The sequence below is a fragment of the Neomonachus schauinslandi genome, chromosome 10 (assembly GCF_002201575.2).
Source record: "Neomonachus schauinslandi chromosome 10, ASM220157v2, whole genome shotgun sequence".
NCBI classification, from domain to species: domain Eukaryota; kingdom Metazoa; phylum Chordata; class Mammalia; order Carnivora; family Phocidae; genus Neomonachus; species Neomonachus schauinslandi.
This window is the reverse complement of record NC_058412.1, coordinates 120,048,917-120,067,074: the sequence shown is the minus strand read 5'-3', so window position 1 is coordinate 120,067,074 and position 18,158 is coordinate 120,048,917. Positions and strand designations below refer to the sequence as shown.

The 18,158-nt window shown below is 41.9% G+C and overlaps 1 protein-coding gene across 1 annotated transcript in view; it reads left to right on the top strand.

Annotated features, from left to right (window-relative positions):
• Positions 1–18,158, top strand: part of CHD6 (chromodomain helicase DNA binding protein 6) — a 201,793-nt gene that overhangs the window by 43,314 nt on the left and 140,321 nt on the right. Inside the window, exon 2 of the mRNA XM_021688920.1 lies at positions 8,108–8,163. Within this exon, the coding sequence (XP_021544595.1) occupies positions 8,131–8,163 (33 nt within the window). The 5' untranslated portion in view covers positions 8,108–8,130. The remainder of the gene's footprint in view (positions 1–8,107; positions 8,164–18,158) is intronic.

Here is an 18,158-nt window from a genome sequence, read left to right as displayed (position 1 = left end):
GAGTTTTGAAGGATGAGACTGGAGAGGAAGGGCAGTGGAAGGATTTTCCAGATGGAGATGGAGGCATAGGCTGAACAAAGAGCCGGGCGAATAGGGCTGGTTTCAGAACGTGCAAGCATTCAGAATAGTTGGATAGACGCGGGAAGATAGTATCAGAGCAGGAGACGAGCACCAGGGGCCAGATTGCTCATGCAGGGCCCTTTGTTGTGAGGAATTTGTATTTCTTTCTGAAGACACTACAGAGATACGATCTAATTTTCTTTACACTTTAGGAAAACATACTCTTGGTGCAATGAGGGATGGGATGAAGGTAGGAGGCATGAAGAATAAAGGCACTTAGGGGGTTATTTCAAGGTAAAAAAAAAAAAAAAAGCCGAAAGAGTGGGAATAAATTAAAGTGGACTGGGGAAGAACCAAGGGATTCAGGAATTTTGAAGGAGTTAGGGGAAAGGGAAGGAGTTAAGGATGACTGAATTCTGGGCTGGGAGGCAGATTGTAGGGACATTAGCTTCTGATGGGGGTGCATAGGAGCAGGTGTGTATGTGTGTGAAGGTAGTAGGGAGTTTGATTTGGAAGGAGTTGCGAGTTTTTTGTGCGATCTGTGGAACACCTACTTGGAACTGGCCAGGATATGGTTGGCTGTGTCCATGTGGACGTCAGGAGGAGGGCTTGGATTTGGGAATGTACAGTGGTCATGGTGTAGAGAGATGAAGTTTAGGAACTGAATAGAGAACTCAGCAAGCCAGTTACTAGCTAGTAACAGTGTTGAACCCTGGGGACACTGACATTTAATAGGTCTTATAATAGGAGAAGCCTAGGGAGGAAGCTGAGCTTTGGAAGCCTACAATCAGAGGGAAATCAGCAGAGCATGCCCTCCAAGAAACCAGTGAGATGAGAATTTTAAGAGGAGGAAGTGGTCCATGGTTTAAAATGCTGCAAGACAGAGTCTAAAAATGCCCATTGGATTTGGCTCCTAGGGAGTCATTGCTAAGAGCAGCTTAGGGAAGTCATATGGGAAGAGAAAATACAGGTGTGTGGGGGATTTGTTAGTATAGTTACTACTCTAGGATCAAGTTTATCCTGTCTCTTTGTCAAGGAGAGAACTGTAGAAAGAGGATTAGTGATAAGGAGCAGAAATGATTTTTTCGTTCAGCAAACGTTTATTGAGCACCTGTTACAAGCCAGGTGCTTGCTGTTCCAGACTCGGAGTACAGCATGAACAAAACAAGTCTCACATTTGTGTGCATATGTGCACCTGTCTCACGGGTAATACATTTGTAATCAACTAGACATAATGTCAGGTAGTAACTAACAAGTGCCAGAAAGAAAACTAAAGTAGGGTAGGAAGATAGAGAGTCAGGGGGTGGGGGCAGTGGTGTGTTTCCTGTGGAGTGGTTAGGGAGGACGTCACTGACGAGGTGACATTTGAGGAGAGAGACCTGAATGAAATGAGGAAGAACTCACTGCGCAGGAATCCAGAGTCTGAGCTCAGGCTGAGAAGTGGGAGAGGATGGGTCGCACGTACTGAGGGAAGCGTTAGTTGTCCTCAAGAGAGAGTCACCTTGCTCTGACGTTGGAGGGAAGCTCATAAGGGCAGGCAACACCAGTGGCTGCTGTGTGGCTCGTGTTCACTGTGTGACGGACACTAGAGATTCTCATCCCTTGTAATTCTCCTGAGTCCCTATGAGGTAAGGATTGTCACCATTTTACAGGTGACAAAATAAAACTGGAAGAGGTTTTACCTGGCTCATCATGAGTAGAGCCTGGATTTACACTGCTTTTTGGCACTTCACACTCTTGCTGTCGATTGCTCCAAGCCTAGTGACAGACAAATGTGTGCAGTTTGTGGAGGGTGGCAGAGTTGTGACGTGAGAAATTGAGGGGTGTCTCACCCGTTGGACCCTCTTTGAGCTCCCTTGGTAAGGGGTGCTTGAACAGGGCTGTAAGGAAGGTGGCATCACCCAAGACCTGTCTGCCTTTTTCATAAACTCTTCCCAAGCGAGTCGTTGCCCATGTTCCGTTCCTTTCCCTTCTAAAATCCCCACCCTTTAATAGTGTGGGATTGCCTTATTTGCGCCTGTGGTTGTCAAAGTGGTTCTTAGGAACCAGTCTCAGGGCTGAGGGTGGGCATAATTAGATTGTAAAAATACATATTCACTGTGGAAACTTTGAGGTGTATCTGATTTTTAAAGCTGCTTCCCATGTACTCTTTGCTCCAAAGGGCTTGATAAAGTTCAAGGGCTGGGAGCCTGTTACAGCAAAGGTCCTTGTTCTTCCTGCCATCAGATGTGTCTTGTGCTGTCCTTGTGAATGTAAGGACTGTGGTAGCAGTGTGCTGTATGTGCACTTGTCTGTGTGCGTCAAAACACATGTTCTTGAAGTGAAATAGACCCCTGGGACTGAGCAAGGATTGTTGGGATGGCAGAATTCTCAAGGTATAGTAAATATAAATAATTTGAATGAATGGTAGAATAGTGTATACCTGATGTTTTATTACTATTTTTTTTCAAGTGTCCGTAACACAGCACAGAGGAACTTGGAAATGGCACAGTCCGTCTTGCAGAGTTTTTGAACTGGAGAGAGAGAGTAATAAAACAAAGTAACTTTCAAAATGTTACTGCTGAAACCTGGCACCCATTTTTCTTTCTTTCTTTATTTTTTTAAGATTTTATTTATTTATTTTGACAGAGAAAGAGATACAGCGAGAGAGGGAACATAAGCAGGGGAAGTGGGAGAGGGAGAAGTAGGCTTCCCGCTGAGCAGGGAGCCCGATGCGGGTCTCGATCCCAGGATCCTGGGATCATGACCTGAGCTGAAGGCAGACGCTTCACAACTGAGCCACCCAGGTGCCCCCTGGCACCCATTTTTCTTAACAGAAGCATTGTTAGTTGGGTGAGTGTAAGAAGGAATGGGAATTTTTATATTTGCTTTTTACATTATTAGCAGCTTATCTCGTGAAGGTAATTAAATGCTACGTTCATGCATAAGCACTGAAACACAGTGAGGAAAGCAGGAGTTCCACCAGTTTTCTTATAATTCAGAAGTCATACGCATTCTTTCCCCCCCGTTGACGAATTTCCTGGTTTGCACACACAGGTGTTTTGGAATATGTCTGTATTCTCTAATTAAGTTGTGGGACCCTGAAGTTACTTTGTTCTTTATTGAGCCCAAAGGCTCTAATCGCAGCTTTTGAGTGATGGCTGCATAACAACAGAAGCTGTAAGACCATGTCTGGTATTGTGCAGAAGTACATGCTTTGGGTTATATTTGTCCATCCATTCCTGCTACATAAAACTTAGCCTTGCAAAAAGATTACATAGTTTTAATTTTATTTTTTTAAATGTGTGCCATAAAAGGGAGGTAAAAAAGTAGAGGTAACTTGAGGGAGTGCTTTGTAAATTATTAGATCTTATTTGGAGAACTAAAAGTCAGTAAATGCTTATTGAACACCTACTGATGTTGTTGATGGTGTCTGCCATTTTGTAGGGTGGCGACATGCTGGTGTGTGGTGATCCATCACGGGGCTGTAAGTGATTTCACAGTAATAACGTGAGGTTTGTCAAAACTCGCTTCTAGTGAACGAGAGCAATTATTATTTTTTTTTGGTAAAGATTTTATTTATTTACTTGACAAAGAGAGAGGGAACACAAGTGGGGGAGTGGGAGAGGGAGAAGCAGGCTTCCCGCTGAGCCGGGAGCCCGATGCGGGGCTGGATTCCAGAACCCTGGGATCATGACCTGAGCCGAAGGCAGATGCTTAACGACTGAGCCACCAGGCGCCCCGAGAGCAATTATTCTTACAGAGTAACATCATTCCCACTCAGATTTCACACCCACGTTCTCTCTGTCTTTCAGAGGATGGGTTGGGGTCACCTGTGCAGCATGAATATCCGTCAAGGTGCAGGTAGTGGTATCTTGCCTGTGAACAAACTGGCGGTGGGGAGATTTGGTTTAGAGTCCCTCACCACCTCTTTTTCTCCAAGCTTTCTCTTTGCTGGGTAATCCAGTTCAACCCATGCTTGGGTGAGCCCACCTCTTCCCTAGTCTTTCCAGCTTGTGCTCTTCTTGCCTCTCTGATGTGCTCAGGTCCTGTGATGACACAGGCCCTACAGCTGGTGGGCCTGTGATCCTTGTGGCCCCCTCCATTGCCCGGGCTCTGCTGTGATAGGCATGTTCACACTGCCCACCCCCTCCTTGGGCTTCCTCCATGGCCCAGCTTTATTTCCTACTGGCTGATTTCTTGCGATGTATTCCTTAAAGTGGAATCGGCAGATAAAAGGACTCAACAGTTTGTAGATCTAGTGGCACCTTGCCTGAGTGCTCTTCAGAAAGCTTGAAACAATTAGGGAAGTGCCATTAGCAATGATAAATTGGACCTGTTTACCACACGTTCCTGGCAGTGCGGTGGCCCTGCTTATGTGCATGTTAGTTTATCGTATTTAATCAGAAACTGTTCTTTGATGGCTCTACTGCATTATACTTATTCTTTAGATATTAAAAAATAATTTTTATTGGCATTGGTGGGGTTTTCTATATTTTTTTAAATGATTGATTTTCATTTTGTTGGGCAGAATTTTGAGTACTTGTGTCCAATTATTGATAATATTCCTTTTTTATTAGCTGGAATTTATTTTTCCAGCTTCTTTCTTCATTTCAGAATGTGTGGCCATTTGTGATAGCTGAGAATGTTGGTTTTCTAGGGTCTGATAATTTGAAGTTGACAGATAAGGGAGATAAACTTGTACTAACATAATTTACCTAGAACTGGTATTTATCATATTAGGGGTAAAATTCTTTTAACTGCCCTGATTAAGAGCGCTTACCATTTCTCTGGAATTCATGGTTTTCTTGAAGTGAATACTTGTTCCATCAAATGCTGATCCTCACAACAATTCTTAGAATCATTTCCAAAGACAGTCTCTTCAGTAAATGGTGCTGGGAAAATAGGACAGCCACATGCAGAAGAATGATACTCAACCATTCTCTAACACCCTACACAAAGATAAACTCAAAGTGGATGAAAGACCTCAATGTGAGACAGGAATCCATCAAAATCCTAGAGGAGAACATAGGCAGTAACCTCTTCGACATCAGCCACAGCAGCTTCTTTCAAGATACATCTCCAAGGGCTAGTGAAACAAAAGCAAAAATGAACTTTTGGGACTTCATCAAGATAAAAAGTTTCTGCACAGCAAAGGAAACAGCAAAACAAAGAGGCAACCCACAGAATGGAAGAAGATATTTGCAAATGACACAGCAGACAAAGGGCTGGTATCCAAGATCTCTAAAGAACTTCTCAAGCTCAACACCCAAAAAACAAATAATCAAGTCAAAAAAATGGGCAGAAGACACAAACAGACATTTCTCCAAAGAAGACATACAAATGGCTAACAGACACATGAAAGAATGCTCATCATCATTAGCCATCAGGGAAAATCAAATCAAAACCATATTGAAATACTACCTTACACCAGTTAGAATGGCAAAAATGGACAGGGAAAGAAACAACAAATGTTGGAGAGGTTGTGAAGAAAGGGTAACTCTTACGCTGTTAGCGGGAATGCAAGTTGGTACAGCCATTTTGGGAAAACAGTGTGGAGGTTCCTCAAAAAATTAAAAATAGAGCTACCCTATGACCCAGCAATTGCACTACTCGGTATTTACCCCAAAGATACAGATGTAGTGAAAAGAAGGGCCATATGCACCCCAATGTTCATAGCAGCAATGTCCGCAATAGCCAAACTGGAAAGAGCCGAGATGCCCTTCAGCAGATGAATGGATAAAGAAGATGTGGGCCATAAATACAATGGGATGTTACTCAGCCATCAGAAAGGATGAATACCCAACTTTTACATCAACATGGATGGGACTGGAGGAGATTATACTAAGTGAAATAAGTCAAGCAGAGAAAGCCAATTATCACATGGTTTCACTTATTTGTGGAACATAGGAACAGCATGGAGGACATTAGGAGAAGGAAGGGAAAAATGAAGGGGGGAAAATCGGAGGGAGAGACGAACCATGAAAGACTGTGGACTCTGAGAAACAAACTGAAGGTTTTAGAGGGGAGGGGGGTGGGGGGATGGGTTAGCCCGGTGATAGGTATTAAGGAGGTCACGTACTGCATGGAGCACTGGGTGTTATACGAAAACAATGAATCATGGAACATTACATCACAAACTAATGATGTACTGTATGGTGACTAACAAAACATAGCATAACAAAACAAAACAAATAAAATAAGAATCATCATTTCCTAACTTTCCCTTTCCCTGATTTGGCCGATTCTTCTCTGCCCTCTTCCCTTTCTCTCTGACTCTGCCCACTTTGCAGCTTGTTAGCTCCTTGGATGCTATTTTGTTTGCGAACAGCAATATCCTCGTAGCATTTTATGGTTCTTCTTACAGGAAATCCCTTTGACTCTTGGAGGAAAAAGCCTAAGTGGACAGACATTAAACTGATAAACTGTAATTGTGGCCCCCAGAATGCTTGGAATCACAAATCTTTCATTTTTCTCAGTTTGCATCAAACATCATGAACTCACTTAAAAAACAATCCATCACACTTGAATCTTAAAGTTCTGCTTACTGCCTACACATCATGTTCATTGGGATATAAGAAAAAATTATGAACATAAGGATAATTATGTGCCTCCGGGATGGTTTCCTGAGGGAGTGTTGTTCTGTAGCTCTGTGGGATGTCCAGGAAATCAGAGTACACAATAAACACGAGGCAGTGTCTACATCGGGCTAGAACTGGAAGCTGAAATTCTGGGATCCCTCCCTTGTTTTTATATGAGGAAGGTGAGAGCTTTATTTCTTTATTTATTTTTAAAGATTTTATTTATTTATTTGACAGAGAGAGAGCACAAGTAGGCAGAGTGGCAGGCAGAGGGAGAGGGAGAAGCAGGCTTCCCGCCGAGCAGGGAGCCCGACGCGGGACTCGATCCCAGGACCCCAGGATCATGACCTGAGCCGAAGGCAGACGCTTAACCGGCTGAGCCACCCAGGTGCCCCGTGGTGAGAGCTTTAGACCTGAGGTACTACTAGTTAGTGATTCAGGCAGCCCCACATTCCAGATTTCTTAGACTAGGGTTCTTCCTGGTTCCTGGGATGCCCCAAACCACTTCTGGACCTCTAGAGCCAGGCTTTTATTGCTGTGGTGCTCAAAAGTCATTTACGAGAAAAAGTTCAGTGTCATCATGGGTGTTATGGTTGGTGTGGAGATGGGGGCTTAAATCTGGGTACAGTAAAATCAGTCATTCCAAATATTGGAATAGAACTTACTTTGTCAAATAACATATGCACATGGTTTAAAACATCAAATAATATAAGGGGGCATGTGATGAAATGCAGGACTGACCTGTCCTATCTCACACCAGCTTCCCTCTCTGGCCTTCAAGAGAACTACTTTTAACTTTCTGAGCTCTCTCTCTTTTTTTTTTTTTTTTATATTTCTATTTCTTGATTTATCAGTTGTGACATGATTTATTGACTTCCTTCCAGAAGAAATGAAGACTTATTTTTACCCCCTCTCTTCCACTCCTCTTAGTATAGGCACATCATTATTTTAGGTTCCTCTTTTAGTTTACTTTGTAATTTAATACGCCAGCATCTTTTATAACTTATTTTATCTACAAAGATAGTGTCTTTTTGACTCCACCCATCTGTGGAGTCAATAAATTAGGGTTCAGGATAGGGTTAGGTAGGGTTAAGACCATACTCTTGGAAGGATGCCTGGGTGGCTCAGTTGGTTAAGCATCTGCCTTTGGCTCAGGTCATGATCTCAGGGTCCTGGGATCGAGTTCCGCATCAGGCTCCTTGCTCAGCGGGGAGCCTGCTTCTGCATCTGCCTGCCACTTCCCCTACTTGTGTTCTCTCTCTCTCTCTCTCTGTCAAATAAATAAATAAAATCTTAAAAAAAAAAAAAAAAGACCATACTCTGGGGGCTGGCTGTTGACTGTTGTTACATGATTGTAAATGTTCTGTAGAAGCAACCTCTATTCTGTGTTTTCCTCATGTGTCACAGTTAATCCTTAGGTGACCTTCAATGTTTTATTTTGGATTTTACCATAATCTTTGCCCCCCCCCTTTTTTTATGTTTTACAGGTATAAGTATCTTCCTTCAATAGATGATAATGAAAATACAAAAGAAAGAGAAGCAGGTAAGTGACCACATATCTAAGCGACTGCGCCTGGCGGACGCTCCCTGCTGCTCCTTCACCACGAACAGTTGCTGGCACTTAGGGCGTGTCTCTCAGCCTCTGTCATTGCCCTGCTGCTGCTTTTCCCCGTTCTCCACACGGTCACTGACAGTTCTCTTCTGAATGACCTAACTTGTACTTATGATCAGCTCAGCTCCATATAGGAATAAGTGTAATGAAAACTGTAAGTCAAAATATTACTCCAAATTAGCTGTGTGGAAGGGAAATCTTTCTTCCCCTGGAACAGCTTTCCGAGATGTGGTCAACTCTTTATAGTTTATGTATTTATCATTTTGGATGTTTGGTTAATTTAAAAGCATTCTCATTTAGAAAATTCATACTCATAATGACCTGGGGAAGTTTCCTTCTAGACAAAACAGTGAACTAATTGGAAGGATGTGAACACCAACTATTTGGCATTTGATTTCTTGAAGGGGAGGAGAATTGATAAAAACATTTGGCCTGCGTGACCCATCCTGCCAGAATCTTTTCCTTGGTTGATACTTCTGTGTTCCAGGTGGCTCCATATTCCAAGGAACCCAGAGACCCCGACCAGTGTGGCTCAGGGAGGAGAGAAGGGGGACCTGCTTCCGTCTCTTGGAAACAGGCTATCTCTGATGGGCTGGTTTTCCTTTTACAGAATTGAATGAGTCCGGAAACTGGGGATATCTGAGCCACTGCCCTTCACTGAGACCCTATGCAAAGAAGTTGGGTGGGATCAGCCACTTTGCTCTCTGCTTCTAGGGAGCAGCACCTAGTCAGATACAGGGTGACCTAGGGATATGGTTACAAGGATTATTCTCTGTTCTGTCCTAGTGGATAGGTCCTTGTGAAACCAAAACAGATTGTTTTGGGAAATAATTGACTCATCTGCTGCCAATTCTTAACAGGAAGAGCCATGACTCAACACTCTCCCCACACTGATTTCTTTCTATCCTGGCTCTCTAGCGTCATCAGCTGGTAGACAAACACTACAGCGAATGCAGTTCCATCTGCCAGGAATTTATCCTGTGGAGATACTCAGACAAGTGTCAACTGGGTGAACAAAGGTTTTCACTGCTGCTTTGTTTATAGCAGCAAATATGGAAAGGAACCTATGTGTCCATCAAAAAGGGACTATTTATATCATAGCATATCCACCTAGTGGAATATTAAAATCTCTGTTAAAAAGAACACATTACTGAAGAGAACCACAAGCCTTCAAAACTATCATCATTTATGATACATGGGCAGGTTTATATTTCTTAAAACATTCTGCATATTTAATGTTTTAAACATTCTTTAAGGTAAGCTTTTATTTTAGTAAAAACACTTTTTTTTTTTTTTTTTAAAGTAATCTCTACACCCAACGTGGGGCTTGAAAACTCACGACTCCTAGATCAAGAGTCTCATGCTTGACCAGCTAAGCCAGCCAGGTGCCCCTCTCACGAAGAAAACTCTTTACCAGAGTTACACCACCGTGAATTTACATTTCTTTCTCCTGAGATTTTACTGGTTCATATTAAGACCTTAGTCTGTCAGCTAGCTATCACACAGCCTTAGTGAGGTGAGTTTTCGTTCAGACTGTAATATTGACCAGCAGGGTGGGGTTTCTCCTTAAAAGTTAGTATTAGCTATGGTAGGGGAGCAAGTTAATTAAGTGGAGTCACTTTCAGGAGGAGTTGATCCTGCTTCTCTTCCAGGTACAGGTCATAGACCATACTGATGACTGAACTGCAGGACATGAAAATAGAAACTTATATTCATTACAAAATAATCCGTAGGTACCAGGATTGAGCATGTGTGTAGAGTTCATTGCCTGACAGAGATTTTGGTAGAATAGGATTGAAACTACCACATCACTGTGTAACTTTGGACAAGTTCAGCCTGTTTTTCTATCACTTGGATGGGAACAATCATACATTTTTCACGAGGTACTGGATTAAATGGGGTAGCTCATCGAGTACTTGGCATTCAGTGTGTCAGCGGCAAGGAAATCATCCAGTAGAATGAGAAAATTAACCACCAGACTTTGTCCTTTCCCTTACCGTGTTTCTAAGGTGTTAGAAGTAACAGCAAATAAAATGCCCACTCTTTAAAAACCCTCATTCCTATGAATTCAGTTTTCCTCTTCTCTGGAGGAGGAAAACATGTAAAATGTGTTCTGATACTGAAAAATCCTCATTTCCTTGTCTAAAATTTTATCAAGGTAAATTAAACTGAGATGAAAGATTTTACAAGTTAATCAGAACTTAGTAATAAATAATCATACTTCTTATTAACTAGAAAGGGCATACCAGGAATAGTGTGCCGAGGACAAAGGATTTAGAGATTGACTGTGTTGCCCAAAGAAGTGTTGCAAGACAAATAGACTTTAATAAAACATTTAGAAATGAGTCACTCGGGCGCTTTTATCTATGTAAAAAAATAAACTTATTCTACTAAGAAATATATACATTGCAATCCCTAAGAAGACTAAGCAGTATTAGGCAGAAAAACATTTTGCTAGAGAAATAAAATGTGGGCTTTCGTCACTGAAAACCGTTATAGCACTACTGACGTGTAGTACAGCTCTTAGAACTGCTTTGCACGGTGAAGATGTGTAGTTCATGTTAGTGGCAACAAACCTGTGGTAAGGAAGTACTGATTTTTATTCATCCCAGCTCCTTGCATGATGCTGAGAGAAGTACAAAATATGGTTAATATTATTTGATATATGATACGGATAAGAGGGTTTTTGGTGCACATATCCAATGCAGAGGAGAGTTCATGAGCACGAGTACAACAGGAGTAGGTAATACCGTGAGGAGGATTAAAACCAGGAGCCGTGACCAGGAGGTTAACCCAGACTTGCAGTAATTAGGAGAGAACCTTCTCTCCAAACCCCATGACCAAAAGTCAGATCAGTAGAGGCCCATCAATTCTGAGACTTCTAGAAAATGAAAAGGTGCGGCGGGAAGCGTTTTCTTCAGATATATGGTGGGAATCTCAAAGACCTTCGGATTATTAGACCCTGTTTGCTTTTCTAGAGTGAATATGGATATAATTTATTTACTAAATATTTGTTGAGTTTTCCCAGCTATTTTCCAGTTACTCATCAAAAAATATTTGAGGGTCTGCTTGGGGCCAGCTACAAAATTGACTGAAGTTAGGTTTTCTTTTCTTAAGAAAGTTCAGTCTGGTCACAAACAGGCAGTTACTGTAGGGGGTGGCATAGGCCTCAAAAGAGTCAGGGCTCTGCACTGAGGGTGGAGGAGTGATGCTTTGGAACTGGAGAGTATGGAGGTTTGGGGCATGTCAGCCCCGCCAAAGAATCTGAGAATGTTTTGTTTATTTTATTTATTTGTTTATTTGACAGAGAGGGAGAGAGAGAGCGAGCACAAGCAGGGGGAAAGGCAGGCAGAGAGAGAGGGCCGAGGGAGAAGCAGGATCCCTGCTGAGCAGAGAGCCTGACGCATTACTCGATCCCAGGACCCTGAGATCATGACCCGAGCTGAAGGCAGAGGCTTAACTGACTGAGCCACCCAGGCGCCCCCTGAGAGTGTTTTAAAGAGATGGTGTCTTCTGGGTAGAGCCAGGTTTAGTTAGATCGTTTCTGAGGATCCAGGAGGTAAGCTTGGGAGGGAAAAGAGTAGCAGTATATGGTTGGGTTTGGGAAGGTGAAGTATATGATAGTAAAGGAGAGTGGAAAGGCCTGGAGTGTGGAGTGCTAAATTTTGAGTGGTGACCAAAGATAAACTAAGATAAGAGGCATGGTGGATTGGGGTGCCTGGGTGGCTCAGTTGGGTAAGCATCTAATTCTTGATTTTGGCTCAGGCCATGGTCTCCAGGTCGTGAGATCAAGCCCTGAATTGGGCTCTGTGCTCAGTGCAGAGTCTGCTTGAGATTCTCTCTCCCTTTTCTTCTGACCCTCCCCCCCCCAACCCCCGCTCGCACTCTCTCTCTAAATAAATAAAATCTTAAAAAAAAAAAAAAATGAAGCATGGTGGATTTAGCTGGCCGTCAGATTCCCAAATGAATTGGTTCCAGCTGTGCTCCACTGGGGGAAGGTGAGAACTCCCATCCCTAAGATGGTGTGTACCACCAATATAGATCACCAAATAATGACCCACAATTCAGAATAGTGAAAGAAGAATAGCAAAGTTGGTCATATGGATGAATAAAATAATTCATTTTTTAGACTTTTCAGTGTCACACTGCAGAGGGTCTTAAGAGTTAATACCAGTCAGACCTTCCATTTGGCAGTCATTGGAAGGCCTTTTCAACATGCCTAAAGAGGGAGTGTTAGTAAATTGCTTAGTAGAACCAAGATTTTAAACAGCCTCACCCTGGAGTCATGTTTCAAAAGGACTTAAAGTGGACCTTACCCAAATTCTCCCTCCTCCAAAGAAAGAAAAGAAATCTGAGCATTGAATACTTTTCTCTATCTTTTGACATACCCTGACAGATTTTTTTGTTGTTGTCCTAATTCGTTCTGTGTTCTGAAACATACTTGAGAAACCTGAGCACAATGATGAGGATGGTAAAAGGACGCTGACTCATTTTATGTGAAGTATGATGGATGAAACTAGGATTATGTAGCCTAAAGAAGGGAAGGTTTAAAAGCATCCTGTGAAGAAAAGAAATTAAATGTATCTGTTGCTGGACCTGTGGATGTGAATGGTCACATGGGGAGCATTACTGGAGGGCAGGCAAGGTACTTATAAAGTATTGTTTTCTCTCTCCTTCTTACTCTTCCCTGTCTGCATCTAAATTTAATAATCTCCCTGCCCCTGGTTTTTGTTACTGCCTGGAATTAACAAGGTTTAGATTGACTTTGCAGATCTGGAGAAGTTAAATCTCTGAGACTCTTGAAATATCGTAAGAGAAAAGTGCCCCCCACTCCCTGGTTTTAAATGCAAAAATGTGATAATAGAGGTGGGGACTAAGAATGACAGATTCTAGGACTTTGGCAAGAAGGAGTTTGAAGTTTGCAAATCTGTCCACCACTCTTCAGTCTTAATTTACCAGGTTCTAAGCAGCATTTGATGCCTGTAATCATTCTGTCTGGAAGTGCTCTCATCTTCTGGCTTCTGTGATACTACACTTTCGTACTTTTTTCCCCACTACATCACTGACCTGAGTGCCCTTTCTCACCCTCTTCTGTAGGTTCTTCCTCTGGGGACCCTTAATATTAGTGCTTGTCAGGTTTTGGTCCTGTTCTTCCCTCTTTGTCCATTCTTCATGGGCAGTCTGATTCATTCTTGTAGAAATGTCTTTTGGTGGGGGTGCCTGGGTGGCTCAGACAGTTAAGTGTCTGCCTTCGGCTCAGGTCATAATCCCAGGGTCCTGGGATTGAGCCCCCGCATCAGGCTCGCTGCTAGGCAGGGAGTCTGCTTCTCCCTCTCCCTCTGTCCCTGCTCATGCTCTCTGTCTCTCTCCCTCTATCTCTCATAAATAAATAAACAAACAAGCAAACAAATAAATTTTTTTTAAAAAAGGGGAAAGAAATGTCTTTTGGAAAGTATACCCGAGAGCCTCTTGGACACCTCTACCTGCATTATCCTTAGATGTCTTGAAACTGACCTCTCCTCCTCCTGGTGCCAACCGCCTGTGACTACATGAGGAGCCACATCAGGGTCAGAATGCTTGCTCTGTCATCCAGAGCACAGGACTCCTGGGTAAAGAGGGATTGAATATTCTAAATGGAGGAGGGAACACTGAAGGGACACACACACAGTTGGCCATTGTTCCTGGGTCTTGCTCACCCAGCACAGCTTGCTTACCAAATGACTGAGCCCAGTACAATGGCAGTAAGGAAGGCGAGGAAATGTGGGTTTTCACCTTTAGTCTATCCCATGGTCAGATAACTGTAGGAAATATTCTTTTCAGAAGAAAGTGAAGGTGAAAGAATAAGACAATCCTAATTTTAATTGGAAAATAACTTTTACCATCTGAAAACGTCTGCTTCAGGGGCATCCGAGTGACTCAGTCGTTAAGCGTCTGCCTTTGGCTAAGGTCATGATCCCGGGGTCCTGGGATCGAGCCCCACATCGGGCTCCCTGCTCCGTGGGAAGCCTGCTTCTCCCTCTCCCACTCCCCCTGCTTGTGTTCCTGCTCTCGCTGTGTCTGTCAAATAAAGTCTTAAAAAAAAAGAAAACTTCTGCTTCACCTGAAAATGTCTGCAAATAGACATTTTCATTTATAGTTCATATTATTCATATTATTTCATTAATAGTAGCGGATCTTTCGTTTTTATCCTTTGGACTTTAAAAAAAAGTCAGAAGTTCTCAAATTTAGATAAGCTATTCTACTCATTTTTATGTTGAGCTAATTTCTTGACATTAAGTAAGTCTAAACGTAGAACATTTTCATCTTCCTGCTGGAGAAAATGGAAGACTGTGAGGCAGACAGCAGGAGGAGCTGGGCCTTGCTCACCACTGGGTCAAAGATGCACTGCTGAAGCGCTTTGGGATGGAGGGTGTGCAGGGGGGCCTTTCCAACCTGAGGGCAACAACACTCTCTTTGCCCAGCACTCAGTCAGATGTGATCACGGTGGTGGTGCCTCTCATATTCTGCCTTTGATTCCTGAATCATGGTAATTTGGAGGAATATGAATTGTCTGGCAAAAAAGCTTTTGTCGGGGCACCTGGATGGCTCAGTCGTTAAGTGTCTGCCTTCGGCTCAGGTCATGATCCCAGGGTCCTGGGATCGAGCCCCGCATCGGGCTCCCTGCTCCGCGGGAAGCCTGCTTCTCCCTCTCCCATTCCCCCTGCTTGTATTCCCTCTCTCACTGTGTCTCTCTCTGTCAAATAAATAAATAAAATCTTTTAAAAAATAAATAAATAAAAAAGCTTTTCCGGTTCATTATTAAAGCCTTTAAGATTTTTCTATTACATATATGTGAAAATATTTTTATTACAAGTATTGCAAAAGTAATATCCTTGATACTGAAAATGTAGATGTCTATGTAGAAAAACAACCAAATTTGCACAGCCTCAGATGATGACTGCTAACTTCTTGTCGATTTTCTTCCATTCTTTCTTCTATACACAGGAATTTGTTGTCATTTTTGTTTACATGTACACTTTTATAGACTTTTTTCTGTTTTTCAAGTTGAAAATACTCATTTCATTCAATAACCATATGATTTGAGTTTTACCATAAGCCACAAAGATTGGGGAATACCTCAGTCACTGCCTTGTGAAGCTTACATTCTAATCATGGGAGACAGATGGAAACAAATAATAACTTTCAGAAAGTTATAAAGAAAGAAGTGAATGTTACCCACAGTCCTATCACCCAGACATAATGATCGTTAACATCTGGTGTGTGTCCTAAATTTATTTTAAAAAGCTAGTGTTGAAAAATAGATTTTTAAAAAACAAAAATAAGATTAGATCATAGATTTTTTTCCCCACTTTCCAACATGTTGTGGACTTTTTTTTTATGTTAACTAAAGCTTTGTAATTAATAATAATACAATGTAATACAATACAATAACAATGGCTGCATAATACTGTTCCATATAATGGATGTGCTATTTATTTAAACATTTTACTAAAGGTTGACAAATAGGTTATTTATAGGTTTTTTCTCCTCTATTAGAAATTATGTATCAGATATTCTAAGCCTTTGGAGAACCTGAATGTTTCCTTAATTTCTGTTGTAAAAGAGAAATCACTCAGTTTAAAAGCATATCCATAATTAAAATTTTGGTATTGTTGCTATACTCCCCTGCAAAAGGCTTTTTAATAGTTGATGGAGCTGTCAGCAGTGTTTGAGAGGACCATTTTCGATCTATCCTTATATTGGATTTTTAAAAATTGAGATATAATTCACATTCTGTAAATTCTCTTATATTTTTAAGTTGTGCAATTCAGTGGTTTTTAGTGTAGTCACAAGATTGTATAAAGATCACCACTATTTGATTCCAGAACATTTTCACCACCCCCAAAAGAAACTATATGCCCATTAGCAGGCACTCTTCATTTCCTCTTCCCTCAGGCCCTGGCAACACTAATTTACTTCTTGTCTCTATGGATATGCCAATTCCGGGCATTTCCTATAAATGGAATTATACAATGTGTAGTCTTTAGTACTTGGCTTCTTTCACTTAACATAATGTTTTCGAGGTCTATCCATGTTGTACCATGGGTGATTTTCTTAATTAGAGTCTGTTTTGACTTTCAAATACTTTCCTTGGACCTCTGGGAACCATTGACCTAGGCCATCATCTCTCCATTAGTTCTCAAATCCTCTACAACTGACCCAGATCCAGTTTATCTGGATTCATATCTTCAAGTGTCTTTTCTGGGAATATCATAGGTTGCTAATTTTGAGTCAAAGAAGTGGGTTTTATTGCTAACAGTGAGGTTTATGAGCTAGTGTTGTTGAGTGTTTTTTTTTTATCAGTTGGCCTCTCTAGTTCATCCTGTGTTCTAGGTGCTCGTCTCTTTTTAGTAAATTGTCAATATAATGTAAAATATTGCTGGTACTGTGGTCCATCATCGCCATTCTGTTCCCTTCAGGGCCATTTTCAAAGTGGTGATTTACTGTCCTTGGTAGAGGCTGCAAACAGTCTATTGAGGCTCTTTGCCTCTTCTCCACTGACCTTGAGACACATGGAAGAAATATTTTTTGTCAAATTTTTTAATCATCAGCAGATATCTTTTCCAAGCCCCCCAACAAGATGCCTTAAAAATAAAAACATTTCTGGTGGGTTATTGACTTTGGGGATTTAATTTTATTTTTTCAATACTAATATCTTCCTCTTGGGATACTTCTCCCTTTTTAACATTGACTAATTGTGCTGCATTTCTTGAGGTTCCCTTCTTCCTGTAGGATGTCCCCGCTCTGCCACTCCTTAGGAATATAATCTTTTTTAAAAAATATTTTATTAATATGCCAGAGAGAGAGTGAGAGCACAGGCAGGGGGAGCGGCAGGCAGAGGGAGAAGCCTGATGTGGGATCCTGATGGGGGACTCCATCCCAGGACCCTGAGATATGACCTGAGCCGAAGGCAGATGCCTAACCGACTGAGCCACCCAGGCATCCCAACCTTTTTTTTTTTTTTAAAGATTTTATTTAATTATTGGAGAAATCACAAGCAGGGAGGGGAAGAGGGGCAGAGGCAGAAGGAGAAGCAGACTCCCCACTGAGCAGGGAGCTTGACTTGGGGCTCAATGCAGGGCTTGATCCCAGGACCCTGAGATCATGACCTGAGCCAAAGGCAGACCTTAACTGAGCCACCCAGGCACCCCAGAATATAACCTTTTGATAAGTTGCTTCATCACTGTGACCTGGCTATCTTATCTGTAAAATGGGGGGTAGAGCAGATAACTGTTTGTGATTCCTCAGAGTAGAATTGCTGGGATGTCAGGTAGTTACATGTTTACATTTATAAAGAACTACCTAACTTTTTCCCAAAATGGTTGTATAGGCCAAGTCCATTTAACATTTCTAACCAAGTCCAATCATGCTGGTCTGGTGGCCAAGCAATTGTTATGGTTTCCTGGGATGTATGTCATAAAGTGCTCAGTGAAGCAAGCACTAGCTTTTGGCCAGAAGGTCCAGATCCAAGTTCCTCCACTCACTAGGGGTATGTCTGTGGGTACATCACCTAACATCAGTAATCTTCTGTTTCTTCATATACAAAATAGGTGTCCTTACACTAACCTTTCAGGATTGTTGTAAAGATTAGAGATATCAAGAAGCATGCTTTGCATAATTCTGAGTATATCCATATGATATATGTCCAATAAATGTTAGCTGTTGCTATTGTTACTGCCTAGTGATTGCATATCCAGTTTCTACCACCTGCCTTCATCTGCCTCCACCTTGGAGGGCCCTAGCCTTCAAAAGATAGACCTTGAAATGAGGTATGAGTTAAAAAGAGGGTCCCACTTTTATCTATAGAGAGCTGCCTTGGTGGAATTAGGTCTTGAATATGTTGTCTTTGAAAGCCTCTTTAATAAACTAACTTGTATCTCTTGCTT